Below are 24,401 nucleotides of genomic sequence, written 5' to 3'. Positions count from 1 at the left end.
GACTATGATCTCACCTTGAGTGCACGAGTAGTAAAGTACTTCAACAAGTAAACGTGTGCAAAGAACAATGCTAGTCTTGACCTAAACAATAGATTGTATCAATAACGGTACACACGATAGGTCAAAGATGTTCAATTAGTCATATGGCTCGTTAAGACTCGATCATAATAGCATGTGAATCAAATTGTCATGTTTCATGCAAGGTACAAGTATAAAAGCATGTTAGAACGATTGCACAAACAATTGGTTAAGTTTGATTAAAAGTCAACTTGGTCGGGTCAAAGTCAACGAAAAAGTCAACACGTTCGGGTCAGGTCCCGAACTATTTTTATGAGGTTTTTAATCATATATGAGCATGTTAGAACAAGTTGCATGTGAATCGGAGGTCCATAGCATAGTAAACATTTTCCGTAAAATGACCAACGAAGACAGTGGCCTGCCAGGGTATCTGGACGGCGTCCAGATTTTCTGGACGGCGTCCAGCTTTGAAGGCTGGGACGGCGTCCAAATAGCTGGACGGCGTCCAGCTTTGAAGGCTGGGACGGCGTCCAAGTTTCTGGACGGCGTCCAGACTGGTATTTCAGTCTGATGCAGTAAGCTTCTAAGTACACGAACCAAAAACCAAATAAACACAATTTATGATCCGCAAACAATCAAGTCAAGTATTTTATACCGTTGGGAAGGTAATTTGACGAAGAAAACGACTAGACACATTTCAACAAGTAATTTAACACCTACAACAACCCAAAACCGCATTAGACTTTCATAATCAAAGGTTCAAGTTCTAAAAACGCATTTCATGATTCGGGTAACCAATTTACATGTATGATATGCCGTTTCGAAAGTAATCAAACACACGTTGCAACAAAACACTTATCAACAATATTTCATAGCATTTGATACATTAAAAGTTCATATAAAGCTTATCAAACCCTAACCAAAATCTCAAAACCAATAATCATGTTAATGTAAGGTTTTCATGTCAATCAACACACCAAAACGAAGTTAATGAAGTAACTAACACTTTGAACACACAACCATTAACATCTAAACACATTTTATCATTCAAAATCAAAGGTTCAACTAACTCATTTCAAGTGTTCATGCTAGTTACACCAAATAACAAGATCGAGCTTACAAATTACATACGCGACATCACAATGAGCCATAGACACTAACTAACACCATTTCAAGTCAAAAACACGAATTTAGAGAAATCTAGAGTTTTAGAAATGTTACCCAAACGAGATGAAGTTGGTACCAAAATGAAGAGGATGAAGAGAGGGTCACGAATATGTAATTTATTTTGTTGTAAGCCTCCTAGATCGAATTTAGATGATGATTGAATGAATTTGGTAATTGTGTGTGTGTTCTTGCTAGAGAGAAAGAGAGAGAGATGGAGATGGTTGAATGGTGGTGATTTGGGGTGGGCTAGTTGACCTAGTCAACTAGTTTGCCCCGTGTCAATTTTAGTCCCTCAAGTTTGAATCGGGTGCGTGAATTACCTAATCGAGATAACTTAAAACGCGTATTAACGAAAGATGTTATAAATATATAACGGACTTTAAAATAGTTAAACGGAAAGTAACCGGAAAAAGGCGGGATGTTACAAACACCCTTTTAAGTTACCAACGACCACTAGGGCCGTCATCAACAAAACCAGTCGGCGTCAGCCACTAACGGCCGCCAGACAACCACCAATGGCAGCTAGAGGTGATCGTCGACCACTGTCGCCACCTCCTTCGACCGCTGATGTAACGACCCGCACTTTTCCGATCGTTCTATACTTATGAGATTAATATTTACATAAATTAAACCTTACCAACATGATAAGCAATCCAAATTGTTGAGACTTATGTTTTTGAAAAGAGTTTTACACAACGTTTGACCGTCTAGTTTGACCGATGATATCACGAACTATACAATATATGATAATTATACATACATATTTAACATGATCTAGGATGTTTTAATATCTCATTTTGTATTAATAACAAAAAGTCATAAGTATATTTTGAAACTACTAACTTAAGTTTTCAAAACAATAACCTACGTAACGTTATTTGACATAAATACTGATGATTTATAATGTTTATACATATATCGTATAAGTAATGTATTTAATCATTTTTAAAGGGCTTTTATACATAAAACAATATAAGTATATTTACAAAAGATAGTTATATTTGAATTCTCGTTCCGTTTCCTCAATAATCCTATACGTATATCTAGGGTACTATACACAGCTTCTAGAAGTATTTACTATTGGTATATACCAATAGAAATCTTCAATTATTGGAATAATATGTCATTCATGACATAATAAATTTTAACTTATCTTAGATATTTTCACTAAAAACCAAATTTTCAAGCCTATAAATAAGCACCATTTCTAACTCATTTTTACACATTCATTTTCCAAATTTTACTTCCAATTTTCACACACACTTGCAAGAACTCTCTCAACTTTTATTTTACTACTTCTTTCCAGCAACTTTACATTTTAAACTTGAGGTAAAAACTCTACTTCAACTCTTTTTCAATTCATATATTTAAAGCTATATATATAAGAGTTTATAAACTAGAACATAGTTTGAATGATTTCAAACTTGTTCGCAAACTAAATAGATCCTTCTAACTTAACTTTTAAAATACTTCAAGACCTGTAACATATCTTAATTATATGCTAACTTAACAAGGTATAACTTGGTTTTTCAAAGAACACCTTAAAAACTGAATTTACGACGTCGGAGTGCAACCGGGGGCTGTTTTGGGTTGGATAATTAAAAACCATCTTAAACTTTGAATTGGAGGTTTATTTTCTGGAAAAATGATTTTTACTATGAATATGATAACACATAAAAATTTCATGATTTAACTCAAAGTATAAGTATTTTTAGAAAAATAATCATTTGAGGTTGTTTACATGATGAAAAATGATTAACTTCATAAGTTTCACTAAATTTTGACCTATGCCGTGTGATTTTGAATACAAACTAAGGTATTTACAGTTCATAGTCTTAAAGAGGGACTCGATCCAAGGAGATGGCAAGTTGAATCAACGAAAACGGAGTTGTAACGAAGAAACTATGACCGAAACAAAATCGGATATCCAAGACTAGTTTAGCCACGAAAATAATTGGGAAAAAATTAAATAAATCACATCTTTTTAAGTTAACATGATATTTTATATATATGTACTTATAATTCAATTTTATATGGTTCAGGATCACCCGTAAACAACACGAGAAGATTAATCATAAGATCCCATGATTGTACGCAACACGTCATTTGACAACACCGGTACTTTATGTACGCAACACGTCATTTGACAACACCGGTACCATGGGTCAAGATTAATCTCGACCAATACATATACGATGGGGTTTTATTTATTTCGTTGGGGGTTTTATTTATTTCATTGCGGGTATATTAAACATCTAAAAATGAACCATTAAAATTGAATTACTAACAACGAACTGCTAACTACGGACTAAGGAATTATTCAAAGTATTAAAAGTATAACAAGTATATATATGTGACGTTTATTTAAAAAGAAAAGGTATTGATATATTATATATGGATAGGTTCGCGATATCAACCGGAGACCAAGTCAAATTATATATATATCTTCAAGACGAAAGTGAGTATATAGTCCCACTTTTAAACTCTAAATATTTCGGGATGAGAATACATGTATTTTATGTTTTACGATATGGACACAAGTAACTGAAAAATATATTCTACGTTGAGTTGTACCACTGGCATACTTCCCTGTAGCTTGGTAACTGTTATTTACAGCGGTATTGTAAACGCGAATCCTGTTGATAGATCTATCGGGCCTGACAACCCCAACCGGACTGGACGACCAGTATTCAACGGTTGCACAGTACTTCGTTTCGTGACTACACTTGGTACGGTGTAGTAAGATTTCATAATAAAGGGAATATGCGACGTGATTAAATGTTAAGTATGGTTACCAAGTGCTCAACCACTTAGAATATTTTTATTAAAATGTTTATATATGAAATCTTGTGGTCTATATTTATATCGCTGCCGGCATTAAACCTATATCTCACCAACTTTATGTTGACGTTTTAAACATGTCTATTCTCAGGTGATAATTAGAAGCTTCCGCTGCATCATGTTGAATCTAAGCAGGATCTTGCGTACGCATATTTGTGTCAAAAATAAGACTGCATATCCAAGAACTTGTGTTGTAAAATATGCTAGAAATCGGGTTGTTATTATCATTTGTAAAGTTTGTAAGTCGAAGATTATCGCTAAACGATAATCATCTTTATTTTGTCTAAAGCTTGTATCAAAATAAGAATTATGGTTTGTAATGTAAAATATATGCAGTTGTTCTTTTAAAAATGTCGCATATAGAGGTCAATACCTCGCAATGAAATCATACGTTATCTAACACGTTCTTATGGTTAAGGACGGGTTATGACATGTGGTATCAGAGCGGTGGTCTTAGCGAACCAGGTTTGCATTAGTGTGTCTAACTGATAAGTCGTTAGGATACATTAGTAAGTCTGGACTTTGACCGGGTCTGATTTCAAAAACCATTGCTTATCACTGTTGGTTAAAATTTATATGTAAATATTATGTAGTACTAATGGGTTAGTTGTTGTATGATAGATGTCGGGCTCAAAACTTGTTATCACATTCAGCGACTCCGAACCAGAATCTTCAGATGGTGTTCCAGTCATTAACCTATCCGATGACGAAAATAATATATTTGGGGAAGACTCACAAATTCCGGATGAACCGACTATAGAGAACCCGGAAAGTGAACCCGAGGAGGAAAGTGAACCCGAGGAGGAAAGTGAACCCGAGGAGGAAAGTGAACCCGAGGAGGAAAGTGAACCCGAGGAAGAAATACAGGAAATTACAAAAGACGAGTTTGAACTAGGAAAGAAACGAAAGGCTAATGAATTAGAAAATTCAAATCCCGAGTTTAGTAAGGATGATGTGGCACCAACTCCACTAGACACTACCACCCCTATTCCCGCTATTCCTATTCGTGCTGTCCCGGCATCCAGTTCTTCAGCCCCACAGCCAAAATATAGGCAGACAGCTAGGATAAGCGTTAGGCCATTCCTTGAACCTAAACGTCCTAGAAAATAGACCAAACGATGCGCTGCCGTATTAAACCATGGGATCATATAATGTTTTGTATAATATTATTAGTGTGGTTTGCTTAATGTTCGATATAAGATAAGCATATGTAAAATAGTGAAGTGTGAAATGCAATAATTTTCCATGGTTAAGTATTATTTAGATGGTAGTAATTGATTCTGTACTAAGCTATTAAGTATGGACATTAACGGGTAGGTACTACCCTAGATATAATTATAAAACGCTAATAAGAAGAAAAGGCTTTTATAATAATACCTGGTTCATATTATTAATAAGCTGTAATGTACTGTAAATATACACTACATCTATAATATTCCATGTGAATAATTATTTTCTTTTCATTCTTATAGAAGAATATGGCGCGATTGAACCGAATGACGGAACAAGAAATCCAGGAACTCATCAATCAGCGAGTGAACGACAGAATGTTATGGGTCGAGGCTGCAAGAGGTGCTGCAGTTAACCCAAATCCTCGTGTGGGGTGCACTTACAAAACTTTTCAAGCTTGCAAGCCCTCATCATTCAGTGGAACAGAAGGACCGATCGGTTTAACCCGGTGGATAGAAAAGATGGAAACTGTGTTCAAAATCAGTGGTTGTGTTGAAAAGGACATGACCAAATACGCATCGTGCACTTTACAAGATAGTGCACTCACGTGGTGGAAAAATTATGTGAAGGCTGTAGGAGGAGATGTAGCTTATGATACTCCGTGGGAAGAATTCAAAACAATGTTAATCAATGAATATTGTCCAAGGAACGAGGTTAGGAAGTTGGAAGATGAGTTACGAAGTCTGAAGGTTATTGGTACTGAAATCACCAACTACAATCAGCGATTCATGGAATTAGTTTTGCTATGTCCTGAATTGGTTCCAACCGAAGAACGGAAGATTGAAATGTACAAAGATGGTTTGCCCAAAAAGGTCAAGGCAAATGTTACAGCATCGAAACCTAAGACAATTCATGAAGCTATAACCATGGCAAACGAGCTAATGGATCAGGTCATTTTGGATAAGAAAGCATTCAATACTGATGTGAAGGTATCAGGTAACAAGAGAAAGTGGAATGGAAGCTATGATCGAGGTAATCAACAACAAACTTTTAAGAAACAAGAAACCCCGAAAGGTGCGGGTAGTGGTTCAGGTTTTGGTTACAAAGGACAAAGTCCTTTATGCAACCGATGTCACAAACATCACTTTGGTTACTGTAGTGTGGTATGCAACAAATGTAATCGACAGGGTCATCTTGCTGAAGATTGTAGGGCTCTCGTTACGAATACAAATGGTGCCAAGACTCCTGCCACCAACGCAAATAGAACTGCTTTGGCTACCATTACTTGTTTTGGGTGTGGAAAACAAGGCCACTATAAGAGCCAGTGCCCGAATCCAGAGAAGAATATCGGACCTGCACATGGAAGAGCATTTGTTATTAATGCTAAAGAGGCATGTGAAGACCCGGAGCTTGTTACGGGTACGTTTACCATTAATAACTTATCCGCATCTATTATATTTGATACTGGTGCTGATAGAAGTTACGTGTGTAGAGACTTTCACGCTAAATTGAATTGTTCATCATTACCTCTCGATGCTAAGTACATGATTGAGTTAGCTAATGGTAAACTAATTAAAGCCGATAAAATTTGCCGTGATTGTAAAATAAATTTAGCCGGATAAACGTTTAAAATTGACTTGATACCCGTAGAATTAGGAAGTTTTGATGTAATAGTCGGCATGGACTGGATGTCCAAAATAGGAGCTGAAGTTGTGTGCGCCAAGAAGGCAATTCGCATTCCTCGTAAGGATAAAACGCCAGTAATGATTTATGGAGAGAAGGGTAACTCAAAGCTAAAACTCATTAGTTATTTGAAAGCTCAAAAGTGCTTGAAGAAAGGGTGCTATGCTATCTTAGCACATGTTAATAAAGTCGAAACAAAGGAAAAAGTAAAGAGCATCAATGACGTGCCTGTGGCAAGAGATTTTCCTGAAGTCTTTCCGGAAAAGTTGCCGGGATTACCTCCATTTAGATCTGTAGAATTTCAAATAGATTTAGTACCAGGAGCTGCACCAGTGGCTCATGCTCCATATAGACTTGCGCCGTCCGAGTTAAAAGAACTTCAGAGTCAGTTAAAAGAATTACTGGATCATGGATTCATACGACCAAGTACTTCACCGTGGGGAGCTCCGATTCTATTTGTTAAAAAGAAAGATGGATCTTTTAGGATGTGTATAGATTATCGTGAATTAAATAAGTTAACTATCAAGAATCGGTATCCACTACCGAGAATTGACGACTTATTTGATCAACTCCAAGGATCATGTGTGTACTCAAAAATTGACTTAAGGTCGGGCTATCATCAATTACGTGTCAAAGAAGAAGATATACCGAAAACTGCTTTTCGGACACGTTATGGTCATTACGAATTTTTGGTTATGCCGTTTGGATTGACGAATGCGCCATCTGTATTCATGGACCTCATGAATCGAGTTTGTAGTCCGTATTTAGATAAGTTTGTTATCGTTTTCATTGATGATATTCTTATCTATTCCAAGAGTGAGCAAGAGCATGAAGAGCATTTAAGGTTGATATTAGAGTTGTTGAGAAAAGAACAACTATATGCTAAATTTTCTAAGTGTGCTTTTTGGTTGAAAGAAGTTCAATTTCTTGGCCACGTTGTTAGTAGCAAAGGAATTCAGGTTGATCCAGCAAAAATTGAAGCCATTGAAAAATGGGAGACTCCTAAAACACCAATGCAGATACGCCAATTTTTGGGTTTAGCCGGTTATTATAGAAGGTTTATTCAAGATTTTTCCCGAATAGCTAAGCCGTTGACAGCATTAACGCAAAAAGGGAAGAAATACGAATGGACCTCGGAGCAGGAGAACGCATTTCAATTACTGAAGAAGAAGTTAACTACGGCGCCTATTTTATCGTTACCTGAAGGGAACGATGATTTTGAAATATATTGTGACGCTTCGCGACAAGGTTTTGGTTGTGTTCTTATGCAACGAAAGAAAGTTATTGCATACGTATCTCGACAATTGAAGATTCACGAGCGGAATTATACGACGCATGATCTAGAACTGGGAGCAGTCGTGTTTGCGTTAAAGATATGGAGACACTACTTATATGGGGTTAGATGCACTGTGTTTACTGATCATAAAAGTCTTCAACATATTTTTGATCAGAAACAGCTGAACATGAGGCAACGTAGGTGGGTCGAGTTAATAAACGACTATGATTGTGAAATTCGTTATCATCCCGGGAAAGCGAATGTGGTGGCTGACGCACTAAGCAGAAAGGAACGAGAACCAATTCGAGTACGAGCGATGAACATAAAAATTCGCATGAATCTCAACTCACAAATCAAAGAAGTTCAACGAGAAGCACTTACTAAAGAAAATATAGGAAATGAAATAATGAAGAAGTATGAGAAGCAACTCGTTATACGGGAAGATGGAATTCGATATTTTGCAAACCGTATTTGGGTACCGAAGTAGGGTGGATTAAGGAAGTTGATATTGAACGAGGCACATAAGACAAGATACTCGATACATCCTGGAGTTGGAAAGATGTATCAAGATCTTAAGACACATTATTGGTGGCCTAACTTAAAGACAGACGTTGCAACATATGTTGGGGAGTGTTTAACTTGTTCCAAGGTCAAGGCAGAACACCAGAAACCATCAGGGTTACTTCAACAACCAGAAATCCCAGAATGGAAATGGGATGGTATTACCATGGATTTCATCACGAAGTTACCAAAGACTGCCTGGGGATACGACACCATTTGGGTGATTGTTGATCGTCTTACCAAATCTGCCCATTTCTTGCCTATAAAGGAAACGGATAGAATGGAGAAACTATTATGATTGTATATAAAGGAAATTGTTTCAAGGCATGGAATACCTATTTCCATTATATCCGATCGTGATAGTAGATTTACCTCAAAGTTCTGGCAATCACTGCAGGAGGCACTAGGAACTCGTTTAGATATGAGTACCGCATATCATCCGCAAACCGACGGGCAGAGTGAAAGAACGATTCAGACTCTTGAAGACATGCTCAGGGCATGTGTGATCGATTTTGGAAACGGATGGGATAAGTATCTACCGTTAGCAGAATTTTCGTATAATAATAGTTATCATGCAAGCATTAAAGCTGCACCATTCGAAGCATTGTATGGAAGGAAGTGTAGATCTCCTATCTGTTGGAATGAAGTAGGAGATCGACAATTAACTGGTCCCGAGATCATACACGAAACGACTGAGAAGATAGTACAAATCAAGGAGAGATTGAAAACAGCCCGAAGTCGCCAAAAGAGCTACGCCGATGTCCGAAGGAAACCATTAGAGTTTCAGATTGGGGACATGGTTATGCTAAAGGTGTCACCTTGGAAAGGTGTAATACGTTTCGGTAAAAGAGGTAAACTGAACCCAAGGTATGTAGGCCCGTTCAAGATCATCGAACGCATTGGACCGGTAGCTTATCGACTCGAGTTACCGCAACAACTCGCCGGAGTACATAATACCTTTCACGTCTCAAACCTTAAGAAGTGTCTTGCAAAGGAAGACCTCACCATTCCTCTTGAAGAAATCCATGTTGACGAGAAACTACAATTCATCGAAGAACCAATCGAAATCATGGATCGTGAAGTTAAACGGCTCAAGCAGAGCAACATACCGATCGTTAAGGTTCGTTGGAATGCTCGAAGGGGTCCCGAGTTTACTTGGGAACGAGAGGATCAAATGAAACAAAAGTATCCACACTTGTTTCTCGATGACGCAAAATAGGTACAATTTTAAAATTTCGGGACGAAATTTATTTAACGGGTAGGTACTGTAACGACCCGCACTTTTCCGATCGTTCTATACTTATGAGATTAATATTTACATAAATTAAACCTTACCAACATGATAAGCAATCCAAATTGTTGAGACTTATGTTTTTGAAAAGAGTTTTACACAACGTTTGACCGTCTAGTTTGACCGATGATATCACGAACTATACAATATATGATAATTATACATACATATTTAACATGATCTAGGATGTTTTAATATCTCATTTTGTATTAATAACAAAAAGTCATAAGTATATTTTGAAACTACTAACTTAAGTTTTCAAAACAATAACCTACGTAACGTTATTTGACATAAATACTGATGATTTATAATGTTTATACATATATCGTATAAGTAATGTATTTAATCATTTTTAAAGGGCTTTTATACATAAAACAATATAAGTATATTTACAAAAGATAGTTATATTTGAATTCTCGTTCCGTTTCCTCAATAATCCTATACGTATATCTAGGGTACTATACACAGCTTCTAGAAGTATTTACTATTGGTATATACCAATAGAAATCTTCAATTATTGGAATAATATGTCATTCATGACATAATAAATTTTAACTTATCTTAGATATTTTCACTAAAAACCAAATTTTCAAGCCTATAAATAAGCACCATTTCTAACTCATTTTTACACATTCATTTTCCAAATTTTACTTCCAATTTTCACACACACTTGCAAGAACTCTCTCAACTTTTATTTTACTACTTCTTTCCAGCAACTTTACATTTTAAACTTGAGGTAAAAACTCTACTTCAACTCTTTTTCAATTCATATATTTAAAGCTATATATATAAGAGTTTATAAACTAGAACATAGTTTGAATGATTTCAAACTTGTTCGCAAACTAAATAGATCCTTCTAACTTAACTTTTAAAATACTTCAAGACCTGTAACATATCTTAATTATATGCTAACTTAACAAGGTATAACTTGGTTTTTCAAAGAACACCTTAAAAACTGAATTTACGACGTCGGAGTGCAACCGGGGGCTGTTTTGGGTTGGATAATTAAAAACCATCTTAAACTTTGAATTGGAGGTTTATTTTCTGGAAAAATGATTTTTACTATGAATATGATAACACATAAAAATTTCATGATTTAACTCAAAGTATAAGTATTTTTAGAAAAATAATCATTTGAGGTTGTTTACATGATGAAAAATGATTAACTTCATAAGTTTCACTAAATTTTGACCTATGCCGTGTGATTTTGAATACAAACTAAGGTATTTACAGTTCATAGTCTTAAAGAGGGACTCGATCCAAGGAGATGGCAAGTTGAATCAACGAAAACGGAGTTGTAACGAAGAAACTATGACCGAAACAAAATCGGATATCCAAGACTAGTTTAGCCACGAAAATAATTGGGAAAAAATTAAATAAATCACATCTTTTTAAGTTAACATGATATTTTATATATATGTACTTATAATTCAATTTTATATGGTTCAGGATCACCCGTAAACAACACGAGAAGATTAATCATAAGATCCCATGATTGTACGCAACACGTCATTTGACAACACCGGTACTTTATGTACGCAACACGTCATTTGACAACACCGGTACCATGGGTCAAGATTAATCTCGACCAATACATATACGATGGGGTTTTGTTTATTTCGTTGGGGGTTTTATTTATTTCATTGCGGGTATATTAAACATCTAAAAATGAACCATTAAAATTGAATTACTAACAACGAACTGCTAACTACGGACTAAGGAATTATTCAAAGTATTAAAAGTATAACAAGTATATATATGTGACGTTTGTTTAAAAAGAAAAGGTATTGATATATTATATATGGATAGGTTCGCGATATCAACCGGAGACCAAGTCAAATTATATATATATCTTCAAGACGAAAGTGAGTATATAGTCCCACTTTTAAACTCTAAATATTTCGGGATGAGAATACATGTATTTTATGTTTTACGATATGGACACAAGTAACTGAAAAATATATTCTACGTTGAGTTGTACCACTGGCATACTTCCCTGTAGCTTGGTAACTGTTATTTACAGCGGTATTGTAAACGCGAATCCTGTTGATAGATCTATCGGGCCTGACAACCCCAACCGGACTGGACGACCAGTATTCAACGGTTGCACAGTACTTCGTTTCGTGACTACACTTGGTACGGTGTAGTAAGATTTCATAATAAAGGGAATATGCGACGTGATTAAATGTTAAGTATGGTTACCAAGTGCTCAACCACTTAGAATATTTTTATTAAAATGTTTATATATGAAATCTTGTGGTCTATATTTATATCGCTGCCGGCATTAAACCTATATCTCACCAACTTTATGTTGACGTTTTAAACATGTCTATTCTCAGGTGATAATTAGAAGCTTCCGCTGCATCATGTTGAATCTAAGCAGGATCTTGCGTACGCATATTTGTGTCAAAAATAAGACTGCATATCCAAGAACTTGTGTTGTAAAATATGCTAGAAATCGGGTTGTTATTATCATTTGTAAAGTTTGTAAGTCGAAGATTATCGCTTAACGATAATCATCTTTATTTTGTCTAAAGCTTGTATCAAAATAAGAATTATGGTTTGTAATGTAAAATATATGCAGTTGTTCTTTTAAAAATGTCGCATATAGAGGTCAATACCTCGCAATGAAATCATACGTTATCTAACACGTTCTTATGGTTAAGGACGGGTTATGACAGCTGAGAACCAATAACAACTGCTAGCAGCCACTCATGGTCGTGAGCAACCACCACTACCCCTCAACAGTCTATGGCTGCGACCGGACCACCGAGGTCTGCCGGATTTCAACATAAAATGCGATAACCATAAAATACGCTACTGAACATTAATTAAATTTAAATTTAAATTTGAATAACAATAATAATAATTTATAATACTTTTAAATTTATTAGTAATGGTGTATTGGTAATAAAATTACCATTAATGATTTTAATTTATATAATCCTTGCTATCTTATTTATTATACAAAACTTTTATATTTTTATTTATACTACTAAGAATAATAAGTATAATAATAATGATAATGTTTTTTGGTATATTATTTACAAGAATAAAATAATAATATTTATATAAAAAGTGTACTATTAACCAGTTTTTTCTTTTTAAATTATAATAATTTAGTGAAACATATAAAAATAACGTTTTAATATGAGTATATCTAAAAAATGTATTAGAATAGTGCATGCACTTAATATCTAAAATATCACTACTTTAAGTTATATTCCTTTCACTTTTTAATGCACTAAATTATATTAATATTTTCTATTCTTAGTGACCAAATATTACCCTATGTATTTAACTGATATTTGATCAACGTAAATCTGAAGAAGATCATAGTGTAACATGTATAATATTTATGTTGTCAGCATATCGTATATATGTGTATATATGCAAAGATACGAAAACTAGTCAGTTATGTGATTTAGTGCATGTAAATTATATATGTTACGACTTATTTTTAAGTAAGTATATAATTTTGTACCAAACTGTGATTTTTAATAGTATTAAGTTGAAGGAAAAAAATATATAACGATGAATTATCTAATGGATATCAATTGACCCGGTTAATTTATCAGATATGAATATGGATTGATTAAATTAAATGGATCATATGGATGAACATTTGGTTAATAAATATGAATGTGAATATGGTTTAATCCGATCAAATATTTGATGCAACCATTCTTAGTAATAAGTATTCGTAGCACATAATAATAATTAATAATAATTAATAATAATAATAATAATAATAATAATAATAATAATATAATAATAATAATAATAATAATAATAATAATAATAATAATAGTTCATCCACTCTTGTCAATAATTAAAATCTAAATTTATTTACGGTATTCTTTGATCTCCGATTATTTTTTTCTTCTTTAAAAAAAATTATCAATTGGGAAGCTTCATCAAATAAATAAAGCCTCTAAAACCATACTAACCGCAAGAAACTGTTGAGGTTAACTACAACAAAAATCAAACAAAATCTCACGACCAAACCATAAAGATAACAAACTACATGACATTACGAACTAAAATCGAACTAAGCGACTAAAAGGATACCCAATCAAGCAAACTAACTCGAAAGATTAGGGACCATCTAAGACTCAAAAGTAACAAACAAGAATCGAAAAAACCTAAGAAAAAGAACATCAGACATATTTAACAAATTTAGAAAAATCGTTCATTTCGACTCCCTGAACCGGTCTTCTTCTTTGCTTATTTACATTAATCGGTTTGTTGAACAAATCTCTACAATTAATAAGCATAGCTTCGACTTCTTCAGCACCTAAATCTTCCATCATAGCATCAAACGCCGCAAAAGGATTTGCCTCGAATTCTCGAAAATTGGCGTCGTACCATTGGCGTTGCCGAAATTGAAAGCAACGGACATAAAGTCACTCGAACGATTGATTTCAACATCAACCAACACAGATTTTGATTCCCTTACACCCGTCTCGATACAACCCGACGAAAAAGATTCCTTAAACAATTTGACTCTTAGAACGATCTCTTCAAAATCATCGTCAAACATATTATCCAAATCATTTCCCGACAGAGACAAATTACCGACAAGTATGTTTATGTAAAGTGATTTGAAACAAGAATTCTTAACAGCAGGGATATTTGATACCGGAGAAAAAGAGACCATCTTAACTGGATAGTGTATAGTATTAAAGCTACCACGTGTTACCAGTCACGCGTATCTTCATCTGCTCGTGACGACGAGTTAACGATATAAAATGTTACATGTCACTTTCCTATTGGTTACCGGCGGGTCTATCTTCCTCTGCATTTGAAAATCCATATAACACAGTTTAATAATCTTTACCCGGTAATATTTACTACGTAATATTCACACTGAGCACTCCACGTGTTACCAAACATCCACGTGAAACGTTACTATTTTTACGTGGCATGTTCTACCTGACTTTCTCTTTAAACATCCACGCTCGCTGTCTATCCCCATCCATCTCAGTGTATCATCTTCTGTTAATACTGCCGGAGGTCGGATCTCCCACCGGAGTCTCCGACCTAAATAAACTAACCAGCCGTGGCTCCACCGTCAACTGATCACAATCACCCTAACACTAACAATATCACTCGTAGAAGAAACTTATCGTCAAATTCATCACCTACAACTACTACAAGTGAAACCCTAGCTTCATCTAAATCGGAATTAGACTTACCGTTTTGGGCCCGCAGGTGGTTTATTGGACTGCTGTTAGTTATAACGATTTCGTGCTTCGGTATTGCTGTTTTTCTTTTGTTAACCCTAGATTCTGATTATACTTCCTCATCAGCAGATCCTGTGTATGCTGATACTACAGAATGTGTTGAGGTATAATGTGATAATGAATTTTATATAATTAAGTATTTATTTAATGTATTTGTGTGCTTTTTTTGACGTTTTTATCTATTTATTTGGACTGTGTAATGTTACCTGATTCAAATTTGACCTCGTTGACTGATTTTTGCTTCAAATCTATGTGAATGTTGTATTATCTTATGGAAATTGTTTTATGTGTTTGAAGTTCATTGAATCATTTGGAGTCTGTAACAAGTATTACCTGATTACAATTTGACTTTGAAAAATAAATTTAACTTCTAACTTTTAATAGAATTATGTAAAAATTTAAGCAGAATTTGATAAATTGCTCAGGTATTTTTGATAATTAATACGAATAAATAATTTTTAATGTTAATGTTGCAACTAAGTTCAGTGAATCCTAATCAGTTAAATTATATTTATATTTAATCTGTATAGTAAGTCCTAGATTCGTTTACCGTGAAAAATTGTACTCATATAAACTTATTTAAGTTTAGAAGGTAAAAACTAGTAAACTGTGATTAAGAACAAGGGAATCGGTTTTTATTCCCAACTTTGGATGTCAAATGTTTCATGTTTATGCTAACTTTATTGCAACTATCTATATGCTAGATTACCTATGGGTCATTAGTCAAGCTGATGCATGAAAAGACAAGTTTCCGACTGCATTCACACAATGTGCCATATGGATCAGGCAGTGGGCAGCAATCTGTTACGGGATCTCCTGATGTAGATGATGCAAATAGCTACTGGGTATGTTTATGATATATGTGGATTTCAAAGATTTGAATAACATATGTTCATTATTATTGCTTTAATTTGAACTTTCTTAAACTAGATTGTGAAGCCTATGTCAGAGACATCAGCAAAACAAGGAGACGGTATAAAAAGTGGAACCATAATTCGATTACAACACATGAAAACCAGGAAATGGCTCCATAGCCATTTGCATGTTTCACCACTATCAGGCAATCTAGAGGTTTGTGGATTGTCCTTTTTTTAGTTACCCCTCTAATTTTTGTAGTTGGTAAAGATTTTCAAAGTTTTTATAATAAATTTGCAAATAAGTTATAATCATTTTAGGAAAGTTATCTCTTCTCGTAAAGTTTATGTGTATATGTGTTACATGTTTAATATCTATACCTATGAACTTGCTGACATGATTCGCCTAACTCATTATCAATAATTATCTTGTACGAAGTATATATACTTTTTTTTTTTTTTGTTTGTGGTTGGTTCACAGTGTAAGCAAGTGATATCTTGTGTAGGTGAGTTGCTTCGGAGATGATGGTAATTCAGATACGGGAGATTATTGGAGGTGAGAACTATTGCGATTTAATTAATACTATAAGTTTATAATTAGAACTATTCTGAAATACAATGAATAAAATTTAGTTGTTGTGTTTTCCTGAAAATGACTATATGTTGATTTTGTTGATCGTTTTATTGTGATGTTTGAAGACTTGAAATTGAAGGAAAAGGGAAAACCTGGAGACAGTATCAGCGAATAAGGCTTCGGCATGTTGACACGAGTGGTTATCTGCACAGCCATAATAAGAAATACAACCGCATTGCTGGTGGCCAGCAAGAGGTTAGATCTGTATTCATCGTATGAATGGTTTAGGATATGTTATAAACTGGTCAAACTGATTACGTGAAAAGATTAGCCAATTTGGGAAACGGTCCACTTAGACAAACAGGTTGAAAGTCGGCCAGAACGGATTTAAATTCATACATCCTTTCGTATTAGAAAATATGGATTGTTAGTGTATATATGAAGTTTATATATTCATTTTGATAAAGTAAGTATACATTAGAATAGTTGAAGTTGAAAAGAAAACGAAAGATTGTTGTCAATCAATACCTGCCCTGTTTTTGAGATATTCAACCACTTATTAGACAACTACTTGTATTGTAATATAGCATTGTAATCATAGTTTAGGGATAGTTAATGTAAGTATACCTTCTATAAATAGAAGGTCTCATGTACTGGTATAACACACAAATACAAGAACACAGTTCTTTCTTTCTCTCTTTATCTCTTACAGTTAATATGGTATCAAGAGCTGTAAAGGCCTAAGTCCGGCAACAATTCCGGCAGCCAAGCTATTTTCCGGCAACAATTCCGGCCAAAAAAAAAAAAAAACTGACCTTAAAAACTCGTAGTATGCTCTGTGGTTGCAGCCTTGCCTGAACCTTCACATCAGAAACGAGGCTTTCGGGTCATAACACCCAACCCGTCATCACACAAACCCACCGCCATTATCTTCAGTGAAGAAAATATAACTGAAGATCAACTACCTCAAATCAGCGAAAATTACAAACTACACTAAGTTCGGAATTATAATCCGAATCAAAACCAAAATTTTCAGCCTCAAAGAACACCAAAAGTAGCCGGATATTTTCCGATCCTTTTTAGATCTAGCCCGATCCAGCTTAAATCAGGGAAATCGGCCAACACCATTAGCTTCGGAATCAAATTCCGACCTAACCCTGAATTTTTTAGATTTTTTTTTTCACTATTCATCTCCGGCGCCACTGTTCACCGCCGCCGGCCACTGTTCACCGCCGCCGGCCACTGTTCACCGCCGATTTCTTTATTTTTGGTTCTGTTTTGGAAAGAACGGGAGTAAAAGAAAAATAACCCACTGAAGTTTAACTTCATTCTCTTTTATATTACCTCCCGTACTTATCTTCTCTATTCTATATTTTATTTTTATTTTTATTTATTTTCTTTTCAAAAAAAAAAGAGTAAAAACAAAAAAAAAAAACAAAAAAAAAACGCAAAAAAAAGCAAAAAAAAAAAAATAAAAGCGCAAAAAAAAAAAAAAACAGATACGAAAAAAAAAAAAAAAAAACAAACGAGTTACTGTATCATTTTCTCTATTTTTGAAAATGGCACTATTAGCTACATTTACTCCAGCAGAGAAAACCGCACACAACTCTCACAAATTTGGTTTCACCTTATCTCCCACGAACTATGGTTACTGGAAGACAATGGTTCAACCGTTCTTCGTCACCAATAAATTGTTTGACTATATTGATGGCACAATCCCTTGTCCACCTAAGAATGTCCCATCATCGGTCCAATCACCAGAAAAAGATGAAGAAACACAGTCTCAACCACAAAACCCCAATTACATTAATTGGGTCTCTAATGATGCTCATATACGAATGCTTCTCATTTCTACCATATCCGAAGCATCATTTCAACATGTTCAAGGACTAACGTCTCGTGATCTCTGGTTGTCCCTTGAGCGTGCCTACGCTCCTCACACTTCCTCTCGGGAATACACTTTAAAAACCCAGCTTCTCCGACTACAGATGAAGCCAGATGAAACAACCGCAGACTACCTAACTAGGACTCAAGAATACGATGTTGCGCTCGCTAACATAGGCGAAAAGATGAAAGAAAAAGATTTGGTGATGCTAGTTATATCAGGACTACGATAGGAATACAACGGTTTAAAATCAAGCCTTCTGGGCCGCGAAAAGCCTCCTACCTTTGTAGACCTTCATGGTCTGCTATCAGACCACGACTACATGATCAAGAAATCTGTACCTGACATTCTTTCAGCTCAAGCATTCACGACTAGCACACAAAGTCGCAATTCAACAGCTCCTAATAATGTCTTGCCCGCTTCACAAACAGATCAGCTTCAAGCGGTACAATCGCTTTTATCTCAACTTGGACTCCAAGCTCAACCTGCCCATACACCGGCTGCACAAGCCATGTACACTAACCGATCTGGCAATAACCGTGGTCGTGGACGTGATTACAGACGTGGACGAGGCAACTATAACAACATAAATCAAGCAGGTAATCGAAATTCATTTAACTGGGCTTCTAATCAAAACACAGTTTTTGGCACATGCAACAGGTGTGGGATTGGGCACATCCCATCTCAATGCCCTAATCGTTACCCTGCTACTATGAGACGACAGTCACCTTCAGCCAACTTTACAGACTATCGCTCCCAAGCGTCAACCTCTTGGATCCCAGACACAGGCTCTAGTCACCATGTTGCTCCAGACCTATCCAACTTTGGCAACTCCGAGGTCTACTACGGTGAGGACAATCTTCATGTTGGCAATGGTAAGGGTTTACCCATTTTACACGTTGGTTCCTCACAATTTTCGTCTCCAAACAAAACCTTTTCCCTTAAAGACATACTTCATGTTCCTGAAATAAAACATAAATTACTTTCTGTACAAAAGTTTTGTCTCGATAACAATGTGTATTTTGAATTTCACTCAACTTTCTTTGCTGTGAAGGACAAGATTACACACACTACCCTCCTCACGGGTCCAAGTAATGGTGGTCTTTACTCCTTCCATCTTCCCCAGTCTTCACCAGTTCACAAAATAGCATTCTCCACTACCCGTGCATCTTCAATTACATGGCATCAAAGACTCGGACATCCACATCCACAATTGTTGAAGTCCATGTTATCTAAATATCATTTGCCTTTACAAAATAAGTTTACAACCACCTTTTGTGATTCATGTAATGTTGGAAAATCCTCTAAACTTCATCTATTACCATCTACTTATAAAAGTTCGCACATTTTGGATTTAGTCTTTTGTGATGTATGGGGACCTGCGCCTGTTACCTCCTATGATGGTCACAAATACTTTTTGTTGTGTGTTGATCACTTTTCACGATTTATGTGGTTTTTCCCATTAAAACTCAAATCTGATGTTTATGCCACCTTTAAGCAATTTGTGGCAATGGTTGAACGACAATTTCAGATCAAACTCAAATCTGTCCAAACTGATTGGGGAGGTGAATTTAGAAATCTCCATCAATTCTTTTCTCCACTAGGCATCAATCATCGTCTTTCCTGTCCTCATACAAGTGAACAAAATGGTTTGGTTGAAAGACGACATCGTCATGTTGTTGAAACCGGTCTTACTCTACTCGCTCAATCACATGTACCACAACGTTTTTGGCATTTTGCTTTTGGAACTGCAGTATACCTTATCAATCGAATGCCATCTCGAACAAACTCAGCCACCTCACCTTTTGAACATGTGTTCAAACATAAACCTGATTTTTCATTTCTTCGAGTTTTTGGGTGCCAATGCTACCCTCATCTTCGTTCATACAACCAACACAAAATGGATTTTCGATCTACACCTTGTGTATTTCTTGGTTACAGTACTGCCCATCATGGTTATCGATGTTTCGACCCAAAGTCGGATCATATTTATATAGCCCGTCATGTTCGATTCAACGAGCAATCTTTTCCTTTTAAACAATCTGTTACAACCATTTCTACACATCCAGTCAATCCCTAAATCTCTAAATATCCAAATCCTACCTCACAAACTAAAGATTCACCTTCCACAGTTCCTAAAACACATTCTGTCCCACCAGAACCACAAAATACCACCACTACACCGCTTGAACATGGCACGATCAAACCACCTATCATTCAAACATATCATCGACGCTCCAAAACCTCCTCATCATCACCTAAACAAAGTCACAACCAACTACCTCAGACTACTGCTACTACTACCACCACTTCCACAAACACTGAGCCACCTCCTCGTTCTCGACCAGCCAATCTTCGCCCTAATCCTAAACAAATCCACCAACATAAGGCTACCTCCTATCATACAAGAGGTCCCTCGTCCGATACTGAACCAGCAAACTTTACCATTGCTAACAAAGATCCTCACTGGCGTAAAGCCATGACTGAAGAGTATTCAGCGTTAGTGCGGAATGGTACTTGGTCACTAGTACCTCGTGTTCCAAATTCTAATGTGGTTGATTGCAAGTGGGTATACAAATTAAAACGGGATCAAACAGGGGCAGTACAACGCTACAAAGCACGTTTAGTTGCTAAAGGGTTTCGACAACAACCAGGCATCGACTATCAGGAAACATTTAGCCCCGTTGTAAAATCAACAACCATTCGTGTGGTTCTCTCCTTGGCTGTGTCTCAGAAATGGTCCCTCAGGCAACTTGATGTACAAAATGCCTTTTTACATGGTGATCTTCACGAAACAGTTTATCTACAACAACCACCGGGATTCGTCAATTCAGCTACACCAAATCATGTGTACCTCCTTCACAAAGCCTTATATGGATTAAAGCAAGCACCTAGAGCATGGTTTCATCGACTCTCGACAGCACTTCATTCTCTTGGATTTCATGGGTCGAAAACGGATACTTCCTTATTCATCTACTCTAAAGGGAACACTCTTCTATATATGCTTGTGTATGTTGATGACATTATTTTAACAGGGAACGATACAAAAGAAATAGATAGGGTGGTACAAAGTCTAAGCCGCTCATTTGCTGTTAAAGACATGGGTAACTTATCTTATTTTCTAGGGATTGAAGTCACAATGAATGGTAATGACATGATTCTATCACAACGCAAATACATCCATGAACTTTTGGAACGCGCCGACTTATCTAATGCTAAACCAGTTTCATCTCCGATGACAACCAACGCCAAACTTGCTCTTGGTGATAGTGCAACATTTGACAACCCTGTTCAATACCGTCAAATTGTAGGTGCCCTTCAATACGTTACATTGTCTCGACCGGACATCACTTTCGCAGTCAACAAAGTCTGTCAGTACATGCATTGTCCCACGATAAATCATTGGTCAACAGTTAAACGAATTCTCCGTTACTTACAAGGCACTGCCAATTATGGTTTACGATTTATGCACAACTCCGGAACAGTGCTTCATGCCTATACTGATTCAGCATACAACTCACTGACTAGCTTCTCTGATGCTGACTGGGCAGGTTGTCCAGATGACCGTCGATCCACGGGAGGATATGCTATATATCTTGGTTCAAACCTAGTCTCATGGTCAGCTCGAAAACAAAAGACTGTCTCTCGATCCTCAACAGAATCTGAATACAAGGCCCTAGCTGACACGGTTGCAGAAGTAACATGGCTTCAAGATCTATTACGTGAACTTCGTGTTCCTGTTAAATCGGTTCCTACCTTATGGTGTGATAACCTTGGCGCTACATATCTCTCAGCTAACCCAGTCTTTCATGCACGTACAAAACATGTAGAAGTTGATTTTCACTTTGTTCGAGAAAGAGTTGCTCAACAAAAACTTTCAGTTCAGTTTATAACTACTGATGATCAGATTGCTGATATCTTCACCAAGCCATTGTCCACACCAAGATTTCTCCAGTTACGATCCAAGCTACAGGTTGTTACCCGACCTTAGCTTGCGGGGGAATATTAGACAACTACTTGTATTGTAATATAGCATTGTAATCATAGTTTAGGGATAGTTAATGTAAGTATACCTTCTATAAATAGAAGGTCTCATGTACTGGTATAACACACAAATACAAGAACACAGTTCTTTCTTTCTCTCTTTATCTCTTACAGTTAATACCACTTAACCCATTTTGCCACCTTAGAGTACCATTATTTTTTTTTTAAAAACACTGTTTTACTCTCACGTATATCTATTTTGAATAGATAATTTTGGATCGATTATGTTTTGCAGGTTTGTGGTATCAATGAGAAACTTGCAGACAATGTTTGGTTGGCAGTGGAGGGTGTCTTTATACCAGTCTCTGAAAGCAAATGAATGGATCATTATTCGATGTAGTTCAAAGCTTTTACATGTTCCTTTTCGGATTTATGTGTAGGTTTGTTATAAGCCAGCTTATGTGTAGTATTTAACTATTTATATTTAAATGTGCAGCAAAGGCCCAATTTTTGGTGCCTTTAAGATATCTACTGTTCCTGGACAATCCATGTGTCAGTTCCGTTATATGTGATGTGGTAATACGGGTTGTTGATTAAATGGGTAATGTAATGTATCAATACGAGTCAAGGAGTCGTATATAAAGATGGTTAGCAAAAGAACAGGTTGACTTGTCATTACTTTTTATTCTCACTTTCTATTTCATTCGTAATTACTTAAATCGTATTTGTGGTTGCTAAATGTTTCCCGTTCAATGTATCATGTTCGTCACCGGTTTTCAAAAGTTCTTCGAATATTGACGAACTTAAAAAGTTGAGATTGCTACATGTTAAACGGTTCATCATTGATATTCAAAAGTTAATAGACCAACTTTGTGGTGTAGACAGTTCAAAAACTAACTTATGTTGATTTTTAACTTTAAATGAGATCATGTGATGTTCACAAGAGGATATTTATTTGTAAACAACGTCATCATCTTACCCATTGCTTGTGGTGATAACTGGTTTAATGATGTTTTCCCTTCCGATCTCCTTGCCATTTTGAATCTGATTGATATGGCGGGACATCCATATTATGAAAATCAAGTTGTTAAGGTGCAAGATGCTTTAATGGTTGAGGATTCGGTTGTCATTCAAGAAAGTGCGCAAGAAAGTGGGAATGAAATGTTGCGAGTGGAAAACAGACGAGCGAACTTGTTGGTTCAGCCTTGAAGTTTGGTAGTTTTGATGAAGGTACTTATGCTAATTCGCCGATTCAGACTCATGCTAATCGAGACATGTTTATTAATTGTGTGGAAGTCCATGTTGTCGAAGCTTATGTTTCAAAAGAAGCTGTTTCGGATTTGCAAAAAACTGTTGTTGTCCCAGTCCCAACAGTTGATAATGTTTTTGTTCATCCTTCTTTTGTTCAGCAAGTTGCTACCGATGATCCTTTAGGTCCACATTCAAAGAAAGGTAAAAACAAGGCGAAGATGGATTGGATTCGTACGTGCTTAGGGACGAACATGAAGTGGACAAATCGAAAGAGGTTGGTAAAGGCTTCTTTCAAGGTTTAGCGGATCTTGGTTTGATCCCTCCGTGCGCTCCGGGTTAAGTTATCAATGGTAGCTCGTCTAACGTTAGCTCGTTCAATTTTAAATCGAGAAGAGGTAAAGGTGGATGGTGTGACTTCTCGGCCGGACGAAAGGAACAACAAAAAAAGTTAGTTCATAGCCCCTTTTTTTAATTGTATTGTTTTAGTTATTTTGCTTTGTTTAGTTAGGTTGTGTTTGGTTTTTATTGTTGTTTTTGTTGGTGTTTTTTAGTTTTTGAGAGGTTGGTGTTCTACTTGTTAGTTTGTTTGGAGGGCTCGGT

At 35.9% G+C, this 24,401-nt stretch overlaps 1 protein-coding gene across 1 annotated transcript; it reads left to right on the top strand.

The window, feature by feature from the left end:
- Positions 1-15,063: 15,063 nt before the first annotated feature.
- LOC139840405 (stromal cell-derived factor 2-like protein) lies at positions 15,064-23,148 on the top strand (the record flags this gene model as incomplete). The annotated part of the gene is made up of 6 exons (XM_071830675.1): positions 15,064-15,357; positions 15,958-16,098; positions 16,184-16,324; positions 16,614-16,663; positions 16,807-16,936; positions 22,846-23,148. Coding segments are annotated over 6 exons (840 nt in total), but the record flags the coding sequence as incomplete, so codon positions are not given.
- Between the last annotated feature and the right edge of the window lie 1,253 nt (positions 23,149-24,401).

This window comes from Rutidosis leptorrhynchoides, chromosome 4 (assembly GCF_046630445.1).
Source record: "Rutidosis leptorrhynchoides isolate AG116_Rl617_1_P2 chromosome 4, CSIRO_AGI_Rlap_v1, whole genome shotgun sequence".
In the NCBI taxonomy this organism is placed as follows: Eukaryota; Viridiplantae; Streptophyta; class Magnoliopsida; order Asterales; family Asteraceae; genus Rutidosis; species Rutidosis leptorrhynchoides.
This window is presented reverse-complemented; position numbering and strand designations above follow the sequence as displayed.